The following is a 20,964-nucleotide window of genomic DNA, read 5'->3' on the forward strand; positions in this document are numbered from 1 at the left end:
GTTCAAATGCAGTACCAACCAGGTTTGTTGACGATTTCTGGTGATGACAGCTTTAGTGTTAAGACCAAATGATCGAGCGGTCAGCGGTGAACAAAGAATTTGATTATTTTCTCAAAAGTACTAGATCAACGCTTGAAACGGATGTGGCAGTATAGGTGTAGGATTTAATAGCTCCAAACTGCAATGAACAAAATTATGCTAGGATACTATTTCTGAATTCAACAAGATAAAAAGTGTGAAATATCATTTTAGTCATACAGATTTCCTTTCTCCCACTTTTCTTCAAGAATATGTTGTGAAAACAATCCTATGATTACACTAGCTTTTTCAATATCTAGGTTTGTTACAGTATCTGTAATGCGCGCTTAATTACGCCTGTTTTAGTGCGCTTTTGGATAATCTTCAGTAAAAGTGCGTTGCCCTTTGTAGATAGTACCTCTATCTTCAGTGAAAGTGCGTTGCACTGTGTAGATAGTAGTACTATCTACACAGTGTAAAGAACTTTTTGCTTCTCCCATCAATAATGGGCGATCTATCTTTCATCACGTGATTTACATTTGACCAATCGTAGAGCAAGATTCTTAGTATGTGGAATATAATTCTAATTATATTACTCATTGCGGATATAGTATCTGAAATAATATCTCTAGTGATATTCGAAACACTTCGTCAGGTGATAAAATGTATTGTTAGCAAGCGTGTTCAAACGAATATCACTAGAGATATTATTTCAGATAAGTATTATAGTTATTTGTATTCAGTAATCTGATGTTTTTTCTTTTTACGATCAATAGGTGTCACATGAGGAAAGAGCATACCAAAAAAAAAAAACTGCAGAAATTTTTCATAAGCTGGAACAAATGCCTCCTTGAGGAAAAGAGGCGGACGTGGAATTCAATATCCACTACCAATACATTTTTTACAACTGTTACAATAAAATTTAAAAAATGACAGGTGAGCTGACTTTGCCAGGGACTATTCAAGAAAAAAATACTACTAAGTACATGTATCAAAAATAGACATTGACTGCTTTCCAGTGCACACATAGACATATGATTTCAAATATGATCAGTCAATATTCAATACATGTAGTAAAAGGTATAAAACGGTAAATGGTGCAGGTACGCATGTATTCGCATGCGCATGCCATCTTCGGCCATCCTCTGCACACCCGTACTGAAGCGAACGAAGTAGGAATGTCTACCGACGTCAGCGACTCGCGCGGAATAATGTAGGCCGAACATCTCAGATATTGTTGCGATAAACAAGCAACAAGAACAGGTATAAATAGTGTTAGACCAAGGCGATCTCAAAACGGAAAACAAAAGAATCAATAACATTTTTCCCCCATTTGTAAATACCTGAAACACAGATAAAGGGTGTTTTTAATATTCGAAAACACCCCCCCCCCCCCCCTTTTTGCCAAAGGGGTGTTTGCAGTGGCGGATCTAGGGGGGAGGCTCCCCTGGACCGCAAAACAGGTAATTGTAAACCTTTTTTTTTAGATACAAAAAAGAAGACGGGCCCCCCTACCGCCCCCCCCCCAACCCCCGGCTCGCTGACTCGCCGCTCAAAATTTTTTCACGAATTGGGCCCCTATTCACCCCAAACACACCATACGGGAATCATAACCATATGATAAGTTGTTTATATTTTCCCCGTTTATATGAACCCCATCCACACCTTTTCTTTTGCAAGCTTTGATTTACATTAATTCAGACAGGAAGTGAAGTTGTGGCATCATGGGGAGTGTGCTGACTGCTTTCACTTTGAAACCCTTTCCTTCCAGGAACTTCTTTATGCTGTCCTTGCCCCACATCGCACCTAGAGCCATGGAGCCAGGATGGTTGTTGGACATCGGCAGACAGTAAAACAAGCTGTCGGTGTAAATAAACGAGGCGTTCGGATCTCCAAGGTTATCGGCGTGTTTCGATTCAGCATACAGCTCGATCACCGACATGATTCCATCCTTCTTCATCACTCTCTTGACGTCATCAATGATCAGGTCAGGTCGGGGTGTGTCGTGGAGGAGGTTGAAGAAGAAAACGTAGTCGAAAGTCGAGGTCCAGTCGTTAGGCATCGCAGAGGCGTCGGCGCAGACGTACTCAAGGTTCTTCAGACCAAGCGTGGCTACATCCTTATAGGCCCAATCCACGTTGCACTGGTCAATGTCAAGACCGACGAAATGGCTGTTGGGAAAACTCTGGGCCAGCATTTTCATTGCAGCACCGCGACCGCACCCGACGTCAAGCATCCGAATTCCACTCTCTGAAATTATTGATGATACACATAGGACTATCAACATCGAACATCCAAATTACCTTCTAAAATTCACATTGAAATGAAAGTCAGTGTATAGATACCGCCCTTCGGCGGGTTCGGTACTGTTATGAAAACACATCGGGTTGATTGAAACCCAGAAAATTCAGCTCGTCGTCAAATACGGTCTGACCCCTCCCCCCCCCCCCCCCCCCCCCCCGTATCCACAGGATCAAGCCATAACTCACAATCATAAATCAGCGAGAACAGTTAGGAATGATCCTCTTACCCAATCTTGCCTTGATCTCGGGTTGAGATGGAATGAACTCCTGAAGGAAGTAGTGATTGAACCACGGCAGGCCATAACTATCGTTGAATTCGTGGTAATTTGGCGTCATTGAAAATGTCAAACCTGGAATAAAACATAAAACAAGAAGATGATGAGCGAAAATATCTTTCAAGTACTACATTCTGTCAGCTAGGTACGATCGCAAAGAATTTCAGGAAACCAATTTTCAAACCCCATGTTCGGATTACGTAATATTTCATTGTCGTGTTCGCACATTTGAAAAGATGAGCACTTGAAGTTGAATTTAAGTGGGGTTTCAAAGTATTGATTGCAATCGTGGTCCGTTAACTACCCCTGGGTTGAGAGAGACAGTTGTGTATGAAACACCTTGCTTGTCAAAATATGAACACCTGAAACGTTTTTAAGAACTTAGCTTAACACCAAACAGGCAAATAGACAGTGGATGTTTACGTGTGCCTAGATTTCACAATGATTGTTATAAGTGTAGCCCAATTGTTTCTTCCATATTTGAATGGAATAAGCTAAATAATTCGTTGAGAACGGCTTCCTCTGTCAATTCATTTAAGAGATTGTTTAAACAAAGTTGTAATCTGTGAATATAGCTCAGCCGAACATACACTACATGCATGTTCTGTAATATTAACATGACTTATTCACATAATTGCGACTTAATCAATATTTTCCTATTGACATTACTGTTTACTAGGCTAATGATATATGTGTATTTTGCAAATGAGTATTTTTTTTTTAACTGCTTGTATAAACGTTATAAACGATGTAAATATGTTCATGTTTATGAAGGGCCCCATGGAAGACCACTACTTGTAGGTGAATGGGCTACCCTGTCAAAAGATTAGAAATAAATAAATAAATAAATAAATAAATAAATGGGAAAAAGAATCCAGCACATTATATCGGCACCTGCATGTGGTCATGGTGGTTCACAAGAGTTACTGTTTCCGACACATTGTTATTTTAGTGACCCGACATTTTCTCACGCGGTTTACAGTATCTAAGTGCTACGTCATATTCTCTCATCGTCCAGTTTACTGGTTACAAACAACAGAGCCTGCGCGTGAGGTTCACCGCGAAATCATTGAAGCAACGGGCTGGAGCAGGGCAAATTCAGTGTTTTTTGCTGCTGTTTAGCACAAAATTGTTTCGAGCCAGCTACCTTGACAACTCGGCCAGTATGACGTTACACTTCGGTACTCTATTAATTGTTAGGGAAAGGCGTTATTTCGTCAAATATAACGTTATGGTTAGGTTTGCAATTGTGATTTGGGCTATAGATTTAGGTTTATAGTCGCCGTCGTACAACCCGAAGAAAAATCTGTTACATTATTCATCACCTCTCGGTCCATCTTTCTTGACGACTTCGAGCATCTTGTTGAAAACCTCACTAATAATGGGTATTCCTACGGAGCAGTCAGCCCCCTGACCCGCCATTGTCCCTGATCCATTGTCCCTGATCGAAAGCTGTCGACGCGATGCGTTGGTAGATCGATGGTACCTCTCTGTTACAGGGTCGAGATCGACGATGTAGGCCGTGGTCATCACGCCCAGCCATTCTCGAACATACCTGTCATGAAAGACATTATAGAAAAGGTTATACATTCAAGCCTTGCGTATAACTCCGAATGATATGAGAGAGGAACAGAGAGAGAGAGGGAGAGAGGGGGAGACATACAAGCTGGTGCGCTTGCATTGACCGACTGGCATGTTGGAGCGGTTGCCAAATGTTTATAACGTTTGTTGGAAATTACAAAATCCCAAATTTACCGTCAGGCAAAAAATATGCTTATTTAGGAGCCTTCATGTCAGGGCCTGCAGAACCCGAGTCCCCTTTTACTTTTTTGAAAAAGTATGTTAAAGAGAAGAAAAAAAGAAAGGGAGAAAGAAAAAAAGAGAGAAAGAAAGAATGAGTTACCTGCCAGTGCATTTCGCAAAACTCGCAAATGAGGTATCAAAATAATTATGCTTATCTGACTGTAATTTAATGCCTAAAAACCCTGAGCTTCCGGGGGCTCCGTCCCTGGACCCCACGCCAATTTACGCTCTACCTGATCGTTAATACTCCCAATTTGAAAAGCGTCCCGCGGGGGCTGCATTTAACATGTAAGAGTGATGGTGGCGCAGATTATTCTTCTGCCCCTAAACTTTTTTGCTCATTACGCCACTGCCCCTGAAGGTGAGCCCCCTGGAATGTTTTCCACCCCCAATCCCAAACTGTTTCTGGTGCGCCTGCCGAGGTATGACAATATTAGATCTTCAAGATAACAACGTGTGTAATTGGGTTTTTGCAGAGTGGCGTTAATGTCAATCATTTTATTTACGTCTGGGGACCGACCTTTAACGTCACCATCCGAAAGACGTTATCCAAAAAGAAGTTCATCAACTATGAATGTCTCAAACATCAGATACGAAGAAAAAATCACAACAAGAATAAATCTTCATAAAAAATCTTATCATAAGCATTTTATTGATTTGACATCTGCATTTTGCTACACAGATGTGTGACCGGTGTGTGACAGTCGACTGTTCAAGGCATAGTCCAGCTTTGGAAACGCCCCCCCCCCCCCTCTAAAAAATTAAATGGAAGCTCTTCTTTCCAATCATGTGAAAGAACATGTTTTGACTAATACGTGATGACACAAATTTTGCCGAGAAACCGCCTACTAATTGATATACTTGCTAAATTATCATATCGATCCGGCCTGAATAGATATCGCGAATGCACTTCAACATTAAATATTTGGGCATATATTTCTGTTTTTGTTTTTTTGCGAATTTAGGTTGAAGTATTGCTCTGACAACAATAACTAAACAATATTAAATGGATATTTTGCATCCAAAACCCTGGAACCGCAATTTTACTACTACCGGTCTATATCTTTAACTAGCTTAGCAAATGTTTTCAGGGTGAGATAACACAATCAGTTATTTTTACCCAAATGCACCCCTATTTAAAATGAAAAGAAAGGGGAAAGAAAGAAAAAGAAGAACAACGAGAGAGAAAAGGGATGCCCTTTTCCCCCCTGCCACTACTTTTGTAATAATTGTATGGGTTCCATCAAGTGCATGTTTACCGTCAAATTATATTTTGTTCCATGTTGTAGGACCTTAGTCACACAAGACCAACCGTATACAAGCCTCATGTTTCGTTTTAGAGTCAATATAAAGAAGTAAAGTCCATGCGTTCTACATAAATTGGTCTTTAGACCAGAAAATAAATGTATTCTTTATGATCAGAGTAGTATGTTTATTTAAAATCCTAAATGGTTGGTTATCATAGTATTTACTCTCCATTTGACCTTCCCATCATAAGGCTAAATCATGAAATTTCTTCTTACACCGAGGTTAAACATTAAATAGTATTTTATTTTCAGCAGGGGCGGCAATTCCCGGGGAATTCTAAATATTCGAAAATATTTACAATTCTTCATTATTTTAATTTCAAAGTTTAAGAATATTTTATTCGACTATAATGTGGTCTAGTGTTATTGTTCAAAAATGGAATCTGCTCAGTTGTTACATTCCCTTGCACAATATACTTGAACTTTTAACTCAAAGAAGAACTGTAGGAAATTACGAAAACAGAGATTGTGTATAGCAGATCCATGGTCTTAGAGAGACAAATATAGATTATAGTGGCTCTTTATACAACAAAAATCATGTGATCGATGATTGGGTCTCTTCTAGGAGGGTTGTTGTTGAGTTTATCCATCGATTTCGATGATTTCCGCCAGGCTTGGTGTGAGAGGGCGTCTTGCTTTCTCTTCTATACTCTACTTACGTTTCTTTGATCCTGATTTACCTGCCCGGTGTGTGAGATAAAGACTTACCTTGACCTTGTTTATTGGCGTAGTGCAATGTTATCGAGGATCAATCTATGTGCCCGTTACTCATTTGTTATTTATTTGAAGGTAATACAAAGTTATGGGCAATCATCTCAAATTTGCTGCCTACGTACCAGAGAGTGGTTGTAAGCTCAGACTGGAGCTGAAAAGTGATCTTAAATGCAAGGTCCCAAACTACTAAATATGATATACATATTTAGTTCACAGAGAGCATCTTTCGAATATATTTTAAACAACAATTTTCTTTTTTCGGGGGGGGGGGGGGGAGAAGGGGTATAGCCTTTCTGTTCCCCGAGTCATCAGATATTATTGTTTTTGTGGAGATTCAGACAATAATGGCTCAGCCCCCTCAAGAACAACACAATCACTCATTACCCTAGCTTCGCCACTGCTATGGCATATATGTAAAGGTCACAGACGTTATTATTTTGCCATGGGTTGTTAACAAATATACTTATACTTTTTTTTGTAAATAGCACTGTATTTACCTTGGTACGTATTTACATGTACATACATTATTTTGATTATACACTGCAAACATGGGTAAAGATGAAATGAGACCGAGAGCAATTACATGCACACACAATAGGCCTACATTTTCATTAACTCTTGCCCCAAAAATCGAAATGGAAGATAGCAATTAATGAGGAATTTTTATTTCAGCTACCGTTACAAACCAGGGTCAATGTCGCTATTCATAAGGACCGCTATTCATAAGGTCCACTATTCATAAGGACCGCTATTCATAAGGTCAGCTTTTCATAATTGGAGAAAAGGGTCATTATTCAAAAGGGTCATTATTCGGAAGGACCGCTATTCATAATCAAAGAAGAGGGTCGGTATTCATAATAGGAGAAGAGGGTCGCTATTCATTATACGACATAAGGGTCGCTATTCATAATACGACGTGAGGGTCGCTATTCATAGGGGTCCCTATTCATAATATTACAAAAGGGTCGGTATTCATAATACAGAAAGAGGGTCGCTATTCATAATACGAAATGAGGGTCGCTATTCATAATACGAAATGAGGGTCGCTATTCATAATGGAAAATGAGGGTCGCTATTCATAAGGGTCATTATTCATAAGGGTCATTATTCATAATCAATGAAAAGGGTCGCTATTCATAATAGGAGAAGAGGGTCGCTATTCATAATAGGAGAAGAGGGTCGCTATTCATAATACGACATTAGGGTCGCTATTCATAATAGGAGAAGAGGGTCGCTATTCATAATACGAGAAGAGGGTCGCTATTCATAATAGGAGTAGGGGGTCGCTATTCATAAAAGGAGAAGGGGGTCGGTATTCATAATACGACATGAGGGTCGCTATTCATAATAAGAGAAGAGGGTTGCTATTCATAATAGGAGAAGAGGGTTGCTATTCATAATAGGACATGAGGGTCGCTATTTATAATAGGAGAAGAGGGTCGCTATTCATAATAGGAAATGAGGGTCTCTATTCATAATACGACATGAGGGTCGCTAAATAAGGTTTTATTCATTACTTGTCAACAAGTCCGAAGACTAAAAATGCAAGTTTACATCAAAATAAAAAGCATTCAAAAACATATGTACATATATATAATGATAACATAGCAAATGAGGACAAATATATAACAATGAATACATTTTTAAATCAAAACATTAAAGTAGTAACAACAAAACAAAACAACAAAAAAAGATTTTGAAAAAAAAATAAAATGTATGAAATATTGCGTTTTGAGGTCAACCGTATAACAAACTGGTTCGCCCTGGCCTGATTTAAAAGGGTGAAAATATAGTTGTGTGTTTTAACCTTTACCACAATATTTTTTTTATTTCATTTATCATTTATTCATGGTAGGCCTACAATACAAAATATTGTAAGGACCCACACAAGACAAAATTAAGCTGCACTGCTATATATTTTAATACATCTATAAAATGGCTGCGAGCAGTCCATGAAACAATAATCGGGACTTTTAGATTTGCACGTCGACATAGTGGACTGCTACGTGTGACGTACTTTCAAGGCACAAATGGACATCACACGTAGCCAATTAAGCGCGTAGCCAGGATTTCATTTTAGGGGGCGGTAGTGAGCACGCGAAGCGTGCGAATCACGCTCCCTAGGGGGGTGGGTGCAGGGAGGGGGAGTTTTGACGTTTCATTAAATTATTAGAGAAAGAAGACGATTCGTTTGACCGTTCTCGACTCTTAATCCTTATCTAAATTCAGTTTCTGTTGACGTTTCATTAGAGAAAGAAGACGATTCGTTGTACTGTTCTCGGCTCTTAATTCATGTTTGAATCAAGTTCCCCTTCCTCCGCGCGTAGCGCGGAAGCTCTGACGTTTCATTAGATTATTAAAGAAAGAAGACGATTCGTTGTACCATTCCCGATCGACTTTATATCCTTGTCTGAATTCGGCCCCCCCCCCCTCCCGCGCGAAAGACGTTTCTTAAATTATTAGAGAAAGAAGACGATACGTTTTACCGTTCTCGACTCTAAATCCCTGTTTAAAGTCAGTTTCCCCGCTCCCGCGCGAAGCGCAGAAGCTTTGACGTTTCATAAATTATTAGAGGGAGAAGACGATTCGTTGTACCGTTCTCAACTCTTAATCCTTATCTGAATCCAGTTCCCCCCCCCCCCCCCCCCACACCCGGCGAGGCGCGGAAGCTTTGAGGATTCATTAAATTATTAGAGAAAGAAGACGATTCGTTGTACCGTTCTCGACTCTTAATCCTTTCTCTTCCTACGTCCTTTTCCTTTCTTCTTTTTCTCCCTTTTTTTTTGGGGGGGGGGCGACCGCCCCACCGCCCCTGGCTACGAGCCTGCTGGTAGCAGTCCACTATGTCGACGTGCAAATCTAAAAGTCCCTCATAACCAATCACAAGATTGTACAAGAAGTAGGTAACCAATAGAAAGTCTGAGGAAAGATAGAGTGCCATGTGCCTATAGTGTACTGGGTAGAATAGCCGGTGCTATAATGGCAGGTAATGTGCATGAGGATGAATGAATAGGGACAGGACAATAGAAGCCAATAGCTAGCAGACATGAGAGACTGAATGTAAGTGCGCTGAAGCATAACAGAGTGGAAATTAAGCAAAAGTAAAATAAACAAGTATCCATGCATTTGGCTCAGTAAAATTAAAACCTAAATCGCAGCTTTTTTAAATATTCGGTTTGTGGGCCTCTAACCCTTACAATGTTCAGAAGGTCCTAAGGAAACTCTGCACCAAAATTTGCCTTTGTACAACAACATATCAATGTTATTTCACCTTATCTAATATTTGGGGGCTCCGGGACGACGCCCACGCCCACCACACCCCTATTTGATTTTTTTTGCCGGGGGCTCCTACCCTTATATTGTTCAGTATTTCCTAAGGAAACCCTGCACCAAAATTTGCCTTTGTACAACAACAAATCAACGTTATTTCACCTTATCTATTATTTGGGGGCTCCGGGACGACGCCCCCGCCCACCACACCCTTATTTGATTTTTTGCCGGGGGCTCCTACCCTTATATCGTTCAGTATTTCCTAAGGAAGCCCTAGTGTACCAAAACGGTGCTTGTACTGACGATAATCGATAAATTTGACGCTAAGCCATATTAGCGGTTAGGCTGGAAATGGATGGCTGCCTCGTGAAAAAAAAGGGAAAAAAAGATTTAGCAACAAAACTCTCTTGGTAAATCCTAGTGATCACGTGGGTGCATTGCAATTGCTTCCTTTTCCTTTCTTCCCCGTTTTCTCTTGTCTTCCCCTTTTTTTAGAGAGAAAATAAAGAAAAGAAGAAGACAAAATGAGAAAAGTATATATATATTAACAATATTTATAAATAATAGTAATAATAATGTCATAATAGACTTGCATGGTGTTACAAAGTCAGAATATGTTAATAGTTTAAAATAGATAAAGTGACAATATAATAATATTATAGAAAATAGATATATACAAAGCACATATATTTTTGGCAAGAGAACATTAATTTTCTGTCGACTCATTGGCTTTTATGACACATTAGGCCCATTCGATAGTGAAATTATGATTGAATTCTGGAATGCATACATACACTGTCTCAGTGGCGTACGCAGGAATTTTTCAAGGGGGGGGGGGGTGAAATCGGGCCCAAAATTTCGCAACGACTCAGCCGCTCAATAAGCGGGGGGGGGAGGACACCCCCCCCCCCCCCCCCTGCGTACGCGCCTGCACTGTCTTGTACAAGACAGGCAATGTGACGTCCTTTTAAGGCACTGGCAGTGATGTCACATTGCCTTAAAAGGGCAGTCCGCGTTCTCGTCGTGCAGAATCTAAAAGTTCCTAATGTATGGTCGACGTCGTGATCTTGTAGATCCCTTGTTCACCATACATTGCGAGACAAACGAATATCACGAGCGATATTATTTTCGATAATATTTTTTTTTATTGAGAAAAGATACTAGCGGAAGAACTGCAAAAATATTGAAATATGTATATATTCTGAATCAATATCGTAAAAGATATTTGGCGCGTTTAGCACATACGATCAACTCCAGCATAAGGGATATTTGTATTTTGTATTTATTAACACTAATTTCCTTCTCAACAGTACAATATGATACATTATATACCTCACTTAAGAAATCCAGCCATCTGATTGGTCGAATTGCATTCATAAACTTCAACTGTTCCTGTAAAATTCTCGGTAACCATGCATAAAACATTTCAATATTTTTAATAACCATGGTTATTAAAAACAGTTGGTCAGCCTCCATGGTTACCCCATAGGTTTACATGTTAAAAAATGGTTTGAGCGATGGAGGATGCCGTATGTGTGCGAAGGATTGGTCGGTAATTTCAATACAATTGAATCTCGATCGATCTTACCGACAATTTTATCTTGCATTGTTGACATGAAGACGAAAATAAACTTCCAAAAACAAAAAAAACAACATCTGCCGATAGATCTTGATCTAAGTTCGTGCCAATATGCATTGCAAAAGTAAAAGAAGAGTCCGTATATGGAGCTTTTGCGAAGCATTCATCACACGCGAAGCCGGTTTCAATCCATTTTAAAGGGAAAGTCCACCCAAAAAATAAGTTTGTTTCGATAGAGGCAGAATAATAAGAAAATCAGGTGAGTGAAAGTTTGAGCAAATTCTGAATGAAAATAAGAAAGTTATGAATTATTGAAGTTGTGATCAATCAAATACAAATTGGCAACTCTGTGACTTATTATACGAGCTCTCCTTCATTTGCTTTGTGCATAATATTCCATAAAATCATGTTTTCTTCGTTATTGATGACGGAATATATATTTGTTCCTTGCAGGGGGAGTATAGAAACATATTTGCAATTATTATATTTAGGGTGCATGTATGGTTGAAATTTTTCTTGAGGAAAAATGAAAATTTTAGATTTTTTTAGTACTGAGCAAATGGAAGTTGAGCTCGCATGATACGTCATAGAGTTGCCAATTTGTGTTTGATTGATCACAACTTCAAAAATCCTAACTTCCTTATTTTTAATCGGAATTTGCTCAAACTTTCACTGACTTGTTTCTCTCATTTTTCTACTCCTATTAAAACTAACTTAATTTCAGGGTGGACTTTCCCTTTAATGTATATATTGGAGAAAACTGCCAAACATGTTAACGGCGGGCCATAGCCGAGTGGTCTAAGCGTTGGTTTTCGGTACACCTCTTGTTGTACGCAAGAGTTCGAATCCCGTCTTCGACAAAAATGACAAATATTTTTAATTTTTCATTTTTTAGTCTATTTTTTTTCGGCATATAAAAGTATTAATGACTGCTTTAATATTCGAGAAATAGTTGTTTTCATACGCTCTCGGGAAGGTTACAATTGGGCTATTGGGCTAATAGCACAATTCTAACCTTCCCTTGAGCGTAATAAAACAACTATTTCTCTCAAAGCAGTCATTAATACTATACAATGTATATTATACATGATACATGTAACAATTTGAAATTGAGTCACGTCTTTCGGATGCAAGGACGTTTAAAGGTCGGTCCCCAGACGTAAATAATCATATCTGATTGATACTCGTCTGTAAAAACCCAATATACCCAAACACACACACACACACACACACACACACACAGAAGGGGGGGTGGGGTGGGGGGGGGGGGGTTCGCGCGCCGACACCCGAACCCATAATTTGTTCGGGGGTGCAACATAACTTTGCTTTAAATTGTTCGGTGAGCCATGGTATTGCCAACTCTATTATTTTTGGCAAGAGAACATTAATTTTCTGTCGACGCATTGCCTTTTATGACACATTAGGTCCATTCGATAGTGAAATTATGACTGAATTCTGGAATGCATACATACACTGTCTTGTACAATCAAAAGCATGATTCAAACACTATACCCCCGCAGGACAAGATTTAAGGATTGAATTAAATTGAATTAAATTGTTTTTGTTTTCTCCACATTTTCATTAAAAGAAAGATTAATTAATAGAAATGATACACATAGTAATTATTCAATACAAAAGTGACATAATAGACATTTAAAAAATTCAACGAGAACTAAAGCAGAATTAATAAAGAATAAGATCAGACTACAAACAAATTAAATTCGTTGTGGGGGATTATAAAAAGTAACGAACTATATGCCATAACTCCATGCGTGTATTAATGAATATATAATATATAGTCATTAGTTAAGGTATATAGGTGCTTTCTCACAATGCCAGCCGCGTGGAAGAGTTGCGCTGCATCTAGGGCTGTCATCACAGCGTATTTTCGAATAGTACCATCGAAACAACACTAGGCCCATTATGTATAGCTAACACCTAAATTATGCATTACTTTTCCAAGTTTTGTAATTTTCTTGGAATTACCCGAGTAATATTTCTTGGGAATGTGACAAATCAGAGCTTTTATCGAAAAGTATTCAACAAAGGGCCTAATTCAACCAATCCACCTTTCGCTGTTGAGTTACAAAAGAACATTACAAGGGGTTCGAATACTTTAGTTGTTAACTGTAGAAAGCAAAGTCTCTCAGAGTATTTGAACTCCATATGTTGAGATGAAAATCTATCACTGAATAAAAAAGATAATATACGAATATCATGTGGCACATATTTATTCAACATATTTATTTAAAAACAGATTTTTTTTTTCAATACAGATCAACGGTTGTAAATTTAGAGGTACCGTGGTCGAGCGGTTTAAGCACTTGCCTTGAAATCTAAAGTCGTGGGTTCGATCCCCATCACGGCACTAATATCTTTTTGACATATACATTTGCCATTCCCAGGAGAGATATTGGGACCTGGTAATTGCCATATTCCCTCAAGGTGACCATGATTATGGTAGGAATACTCCCCAGGGAGTGGATATGCTGCACATTGTGCGTGGATGAATCCGATGACTGGGGTAATAATATAAAGCGCTTAGAATTGGTATTTCGTATTAAGCGTTATATATAAATCCAGATTATATTTATTATTATAAACATTGGATCTTCTGTTCAGAGAAAAAAAGGGGTAACTATGTATTTTGTTTTCACGAAATTAAGATTTATTTCAAAATGGATCTAACATGGATCTTTAACTAATTTTTCTCGCGGCAACCCGGTTGAAAAAAATCTGGCTCCTACAAAACACGTGATGGCACAATGGATGATCATTGGCCTTTAAGGGACTCTGTCGATACAGTGCACAGAAAATGGAGTTTTGGTGATTCAGTTATTGATTTAATCGTAAAGCCCTGTTCCTTCAAGAACTCCGTCGCTGCCTCCTTCCCCCAGGCCGTTCCAAGTCCTAGACTTCCAGGGGTATTACACGACACAGGTAGACAATGAAACAGACTGAAGGTATACAACTCAGAACCTCCTTGACTATCAATGTTGTTTGCTTGCTTCGAGCTTGCATTGATCTCAAGAACAGACATAAGTGCCTCTGATGTCATAACCCTTTGACTTCCTTCAAAACCAAATCCGGACGCGCTAAGTCGTGGATGACATCAGTGGCGTAGACAGGTTCGTACACCTGGGGGGATGACTGGGCTGCCAACGCTAGCGAGGGAGCGAAGCGACCGAGCGGGGGGAGGGTGTGGGAGGGGGGTGTCCCCCCTCCCAAATAACGATTAAACTTTGAACAATATGTCTGTTCATTATAAAGCATAATGAATACGTACATACTATGCTTTTTTTACCTCAAAGAAACAGGCATAGTATCCATAGATGGATATTGGCTGGCGGCTCATTAACATACAGATACAAAAAACATAAACAGTATCACTATGATCCATGGAGTAACAATACTGCTTTGTAAGTTTGTGAAGAAATCGGAACCATAACGGCATTGCATCGTTTCAAATTAGGACACTATTTACTTCTATTTGATCTCAGTCTTATAATAATAATAATAATAATAATAATAATAATAATAATAATAATAATAATAATAATAATAATAATAATAATAATAATAATAATACAAATAAAAAATAATACTAATACAAATAATAATGCTAATACTAATAGGTTCCTTTTATCTCGCATTTCAAGACAGGGTAAATTCACACTGCGCTTTACATGAAACAAACTTCTTTAAACATTTCGAACTTATGTCTTCATGCATCAATCAACATATTTTAAATGAATACAAAACAAAGTGCATCTTAAATAAAACAAAAATAAATAAAAAGTTAACAATACAGAAAAGATGTAGCTGCTGCAAGCTTAACAACAAACTAATGTATACCAGTCAGTCCTGATATCAGTATTAGTGTAACAATAGTCATATAGTGGGAGCATGAAGTTGAACAATTCATGATTATACATAATTATATATGTTTGTTTGAATAATACTTGTTATAAAGATAGTAGTATGGTACTCTCTGTCACGAATTATTATGTATACTGTTGTATCACATTCATTTTCTATTCTGTTTTAGAACTGGCTTTCACCGTGTGAATGCGGCTAACAATAAACACAATTACAATAATGATGAGGATTATTATTATCATCATCATCATAATTATTATTATTATTAATATTATAATTGTTATCATTATTATTATTACTATTATCATCATCATATGACTTATTAAGTAAGCAAATATCATCCCCAAAAACCTGGGGGGATGATTGTACATGCCCCCCCCCCCCCTCCCCACCTTGTGAGGTGGGGGGATGCATCCCCCTCATCCCCCCCCCCCCCCGTTGTCTACGCCCCTGGATGACATTATAGAAGAACACGTAGTCGAAGGTATTGGCCCAATCCTTAGGCAAGGTCGTTGCATCGATGCAGTGGAACTCAACGTTCGTCAGGTTCTTGACGTTGGCCAAGTCACGAGCTGATTTGACGCTATCCTCTCCGATTTCGATGCCGACGAAGCGATTGCAAGGGTAGTGCTCGGCTAACTTTAGAATACCTGCTCCGTGGCCGCACCCTACATCCAACATACTGATGCCCTTGTCTGGAGGAAACGATAAAGGAAAAATAGTAAACATTTGAGCTGTTTTCTTCTGAATTGGGCTTGTTTGTAAGCACTCTAGTACATATCATCTTCTTCCTATTGCTAAAAGGACTGTTCATTTTTAAAATGTAACTTCATCAACAAAATTACTTTCACTACATGAATTTGGAAATATGAGATACGCCTAAGTCAGGATTAATCATTTCATTTTCATTTCATTTATTTCATTCTCCATAAAAACATCAAAACATACAAACATGGTATACAGATAAAAGATCGATTACAAGAAAAATACAAAGGGAAGGAGCAAACAAAATTTTATGTGAATGTGGGGTAAACAAAAAGGGCAATTAGCCTTATCAACGTCAACCCCTTAAAAAGTATACATTGTACTGTTGAGAAAAGAAAAAAGGAAAAGGAAGCCGAGAGAATCTAAACACCAATACAAAAGAAGAAAACAACAAAAGGAAGAAGGGAAGGGGAGGGGGAATACATTAAAAAGTGCATTAACTGAAACGTAACGTCATTTATTTTGAGATTGAATACAATAATAAAAGATGGGATTTATACATTCGTTTAAAAATATTCAGTGAAGTAGAGTTTTTTTTTATATTAAATGGGATATTTTTCCACAAAACTGGCCCTTTGGAAAAAACTGTATTTTTTTAAACATTTGTACGGATTTTAGGAAAATGAAAATTACCAGCATTACGGGTTTCATAAGAATGTATTTCATAATTGAAAGTAAATTTACATGACATGGACCTTGGCAATAATCCCTTAAAACACATAAACATAAATATAGCAATATTAACATTATTTATATCATAAACATTTAGAAGCTTTAATTGTTAAAAAAGTGGCAAAGTGTGGCCATTGAACGGGGCATCGTAAAGTAATCGAACAGCCTTCTTTTGTAATTTAAATAATTTCGTCATAAAATAATCAGAACTATTTGACCATGTAATATTACAATAATTAATGTGTGGAATTATCAAAGCATAATATAACATAATCAAAATATATCGTGGGAAGTGTCTTAATCGATAAATAATACTAACTCCCTTAGCAACTCTATTACATATGACACCAATGTGCTCATGCCATGTCAATTTATCATCGATGTAAACACCGAGAAATTAAATGAAAGAAACACAATTTATAGCTTGTCCACTAAAATGAATAATCAAATTATCATCTTCAACTTTTCTCTTTGTAAATAACATAAATTGAGTCTTATCAATATTTATAACCAATTTATTATTTAACAACCAATCATTCTATTTATGTAATTCGACAGTAAATGTATCTAATAACATGTTCAGATTACTTCCAGACATGAACACACTGGTGTCATCTGCAAAAAGAATAAATTGTAAGAGTTTAGAACAAGTAATGATATCGTTCATATAAACCAAGAAAAGTAAAGGAAAAAAATGGACCCTTGGGGCATTCCGCATCGAATTAGCTTATTTGAAGATTTATGATTATTGATAACTACAAACTGAGACCGGTCTAACAAATAACTCTTAAACAATAATAATACATTTCCACGAATTCCATAATCTTCCAATTTGCTCAACAAAATATAATGATCTAATGTATCGAAGGCTTTGCTCAAATCGAGAAACAATCCAACCATGTATTCTTTAGAATCGATAGCTTTACAAGCTTTGTGAATAAATTCAAGAACGCGCCATCGATGCGGAGTGTCCCGAGCGGAAACCATATTGATTATCAGACAGAATCTTACATGAAAATAGAAAATCATTCAAACGTTTGTATAAGCACTTCTCAAAAATCTTTGAAAATAAAGGTAAAACAGATATTGGGCGGTAATTTTTGGCATAACTAACATCACCTGCTTTAAAAACTGGGATTACTTTTGCTAGTTCTAATTGAGTAGGGAATACACCATATAAAATACAAGAATTAAATATAGATTGCACTTCCCTAAACCCAGCCATCTAAACCCCCTACCCCCCCCCCCACACACACACACACACACACACACACATACTCAGACAAAATAGTGTTTATTTATTGGAGTTTATGATACTCAGTATAAAATTCATCTTTGGATAGTATATTAAACATTTTTGTTCTGATGCCATTAGGGACAATGGCAATAGGAAATATAGGGAATTGGTTATTACTCCCAACCCCCCAACCCCTCCCTCCCTCCCCCGAAAGCGTAGGTGTGACTGTATCGAATATTTTGTCCCCAATATTTCAGTAAAAAAAAATTAAAATTCGTATGCGGCACTCCGTGGAAATATAGACATGCCACCAAATTGAATATTCTAACAAATTGACTGTACTCTATTCGAGTAACAAAATCGTTCTTTGTGGAGAGCTTTCATTAAAGTATTTAGAGGCAAACAATGATTTCCAGTATTACCTAGTTTTGTGTGAAGCGAAGGAATCGATGGGATGAACTCTTGACGAAACTCATTCTCGTACCACAGTCGTGAGAAGTCATCTTCAAACTCAGTGAAAGACTTGGCCTTGGAAAATGGAAGACCTAATAATTGAATAATTCAAATTAACAGTCTTAGCATAGGACTACTTCATTTCTATTTAAAGACAACGTGTATTTTGAGAAGTAAAAACTAAAATCCAAATCCTTAAATTTGTGGATTTGCCGACGAAGGTAAGACGCACTGTGCTAACATGTTGTTGCATTTCAGAAGATTGCATGCCACAGTAAACGACGAACAAACTTGATGGCCCGAATTCACAAAGGAGGTTTGTCGACAAACCGAGGTTTATGTACGTCATATGACGCGTTTTGACGCGTTTTTTTACAAACCTGGTTTGTAAAAAAACAAAAGGAGGTTTGTCGACAAACCTCCTTTGTGAATTCGGGCCGATGAGTCCCGCCAACAGTTTTACACATACCAAATGCAAAACTCGACGAACCAAATACTTCAGAGATTTAATTGTTTGCTAAAAAGGCGTAATTTCAATTGCCAATGTATCTCGGCACATGAGTGCACTATTTAATGACTTATAAATGCAGTATCTCGGTGCAGACGCAATTGCTTGACGCAGGGTTGGATGGTTTAGCGCATTGATTCAGATTGTTCCGAAAATCGGTGTGGAATGAACACCAGCTTAAAAAATTACTATTATTGATAATGATTTCTGTCATTGGTTTGATTTCTCATGAACAGCCTACCATATTTAAAGCTCAATCGCATGCATGCAATCTGCATTGTACTACGTTTCTCTTGGGAAATTTGCAGTGAAAAAAAGCCTGGCGTGTACCCAGCAATCCGGCATGAATGAGCAAGTGTTCTGTCAACAACGATTTTTTTTCCCCGGACAAAAGCCAAAATATTGCTGTCTGCAGGCGCGGATCCAGGATTTCTTAGGGGAGGGGGCCCAACTTTTTTTTTTTTTTTGCTCCCGAAAATTTGAAAACGCGCCGGCCAAAAATTTGCTCAGTGGGGGGGGGGGGGGGGGGGGGGGGGGGGGGTAGTGAGCACAATTTTTTTAATTTTTGATCCTCAAAAAAATTTCAATTTGCACCCCCCCCCAAAAAAAGGTAAAAATCACGTGATTTTACATGGTTTTTTCTCAAGGGGGGGGGCCGGCCCCCCCCCCCCCCCCCCTGGATCCGCCACTGGCTGTCTGTGCTTCACTGTGTCTGACCAGATCAGCCGGAAAGTTAAGGGTGTTATCAGTGTAAATAAAATGATGCAAGACGTTTCGTTTTTAGCCCTAAGAGCTCCCGCATATGCTGTAATTCTGACAAATTTTTCACGAGGTTTTTGAGTCCAACAGTTGACGAGAACTTGTCGGTCTCGCAGTTCTTCTGACAGAGTTGTATATGCAAGGTCTCTTGGGGGATTTTGGTCTCGTGGTTTCTCGGCTGTCGGTCTCCAGCACAACCAACGACCATGGTCGCAATGACCCATTTTTTCTTCTTCAAAAAAAGTCTTTATTCAATTTTTCTCAAAGCATAAAACAATAAGGGAGTTTACAGATACAATCTGCGCATGGGCAGATAAAGGTCATTTGTACCAAAAGGTAAAACCCACAGAGATGAATACTGGATATGCGCTCATGAAAGTTATGTAACATTATTCATTTATGCACCAACGGTACATTCTATGATACGTAGGTCGAAGTATTCTTTTCAAGATGGCAAACAAAAGGTATTCATGAAGCACATCTAGGACTTTGGCAGTTATTATTCAAATATGCTCAAAGTGGAACTTCTCCATGTGTAAAAGATCTGTGGATATTTGGGTCATTTGTACCATGTGCTATCTGTAAACTCCCTTATATAGGCAAACCTATCTTGTTGCTCATAGAAAGTTTGTTTAACTTTGAATGTGTTTTTAACAGATATATGGCACCATACAAATGCTGTGAATCATTATCATCATCATTAACTTCATATTGATATTTCAATTTCTTTTGAAAACATGAAAATGATAAAGATCCCTTCAGACATCTAGTTGACAATAACTAATATGATGTATACATGTATACAGGGGCGTACGCAGGATTTTTTATGCGCCATCGATCTAGTAAACTATTCTGAGGCGGAGATCGAGGGAGAATATTAACCTAGCTTTAGCACGGCTGCCATTACGGCGCGCTAGCAATTCAAGGAATTTATTCCTGCCAGGTATCCATTACATCACCTGGGTTGAATGTGGCAAATGTAGATCAATGTCTTTCCAAAGGACATTAGTGCCGCGGCGGGGTTCGAACCGCGGACCTTGTGATGGTGACGTATCCACTCGACCACGAAACCTCCATGATGAACACTTACCTAATGGACCTTCCTTCTTGACCACCTCCAGCATATCGTTGAAGACCTCACTGAGGAAGGGCACCGCCTTGGTAGCTAGGACGAGCTGGTTCTGAGGGGTGCCTTTCTTGAAGACATCGAGGAGTTGAGCTGGGATGTGGTAGCGTTCCGTTACGGGGTCGAGATGGACGATGCGTGCTCCTGCCACCGTTCCTAGCCATTCACGGACGTACCTTTAAAGTCATCAAGATCGGGCGGTGAGAGTTGAATAAGGTAAATGGAGGGGAAAATAAGAAGTAGGGAGGGAATTAAGACGGCGAAGAGGGTAAGGAGAAAAGAGTGGGGGCAGAGGA

General features: G+C 38.5%; 2 protein-coding genes across 2 annotated transcripts; both read right to left on the minus strand.

Moving 5' to 3' along the window:
* Positions 1-1,552: 1,552 nt before the first annotated feature.
* LOC594132 (sterol 24-C-methyltransferase) lies at positions 1,553-4,126 on the minus strand. Its single transcript, XM_793581.4, has 3 exons — positions 3,922-4,126; positions 2,549-2,671; positions 1,553-2,268 (listed from the first exon to the last, which is right to left on the minus strand). The coding sequence occupies exons 1-3, from the start codon at positions 4,124-4,126 to the stop codon at positions 1,706-1,708; spliced, it is 891 nt and encodes a 296-aa protein (XP_798674.4). The 3' UTR covers positions 1,553-1,705.
* LOC115927983 (uncharacterized protein RP028-like) lies at positions 4,126-20,859 on the minus strand. Its single transcript, XM_030994416.1, has 4 exons — positions 20,633-20,859; positions 18,245-18,367; positions 15,595-15,843; positions 4,126-4,151 (listed from the first exon to the last, which is right to left on the minus strand). Exons 1-4 carry the CDS (start codon positions 20,664-20,666, stop codon positions 4,126-4,128), a joined length of 432 nt encoding a protein of 143 aa, XP_030850276.1. The 5' UTR covers positions 20,667-20,859.
* Between the last annotated feature and the right edge of the window lie 105 nt (positions 20,860-20,964).

This window comes from Strongylocentrotus purpuratus, unplaced genomic scaffold (genome assembly GCF_000002235.5).
Source record: "Strongylocentrotus purpuratus isolate Spur 01 unplaced genomic scaffold, Spur_5.0 spur5_scaffold_21, whole genome shotgun sequence".
NCBI lineage: Eukaryota > Metazoa > Echinodermata > Echinoidea > Camarodonta > Strongylocentrotidae > Strongylocentrotus > Strongylocentrotus purpuratus.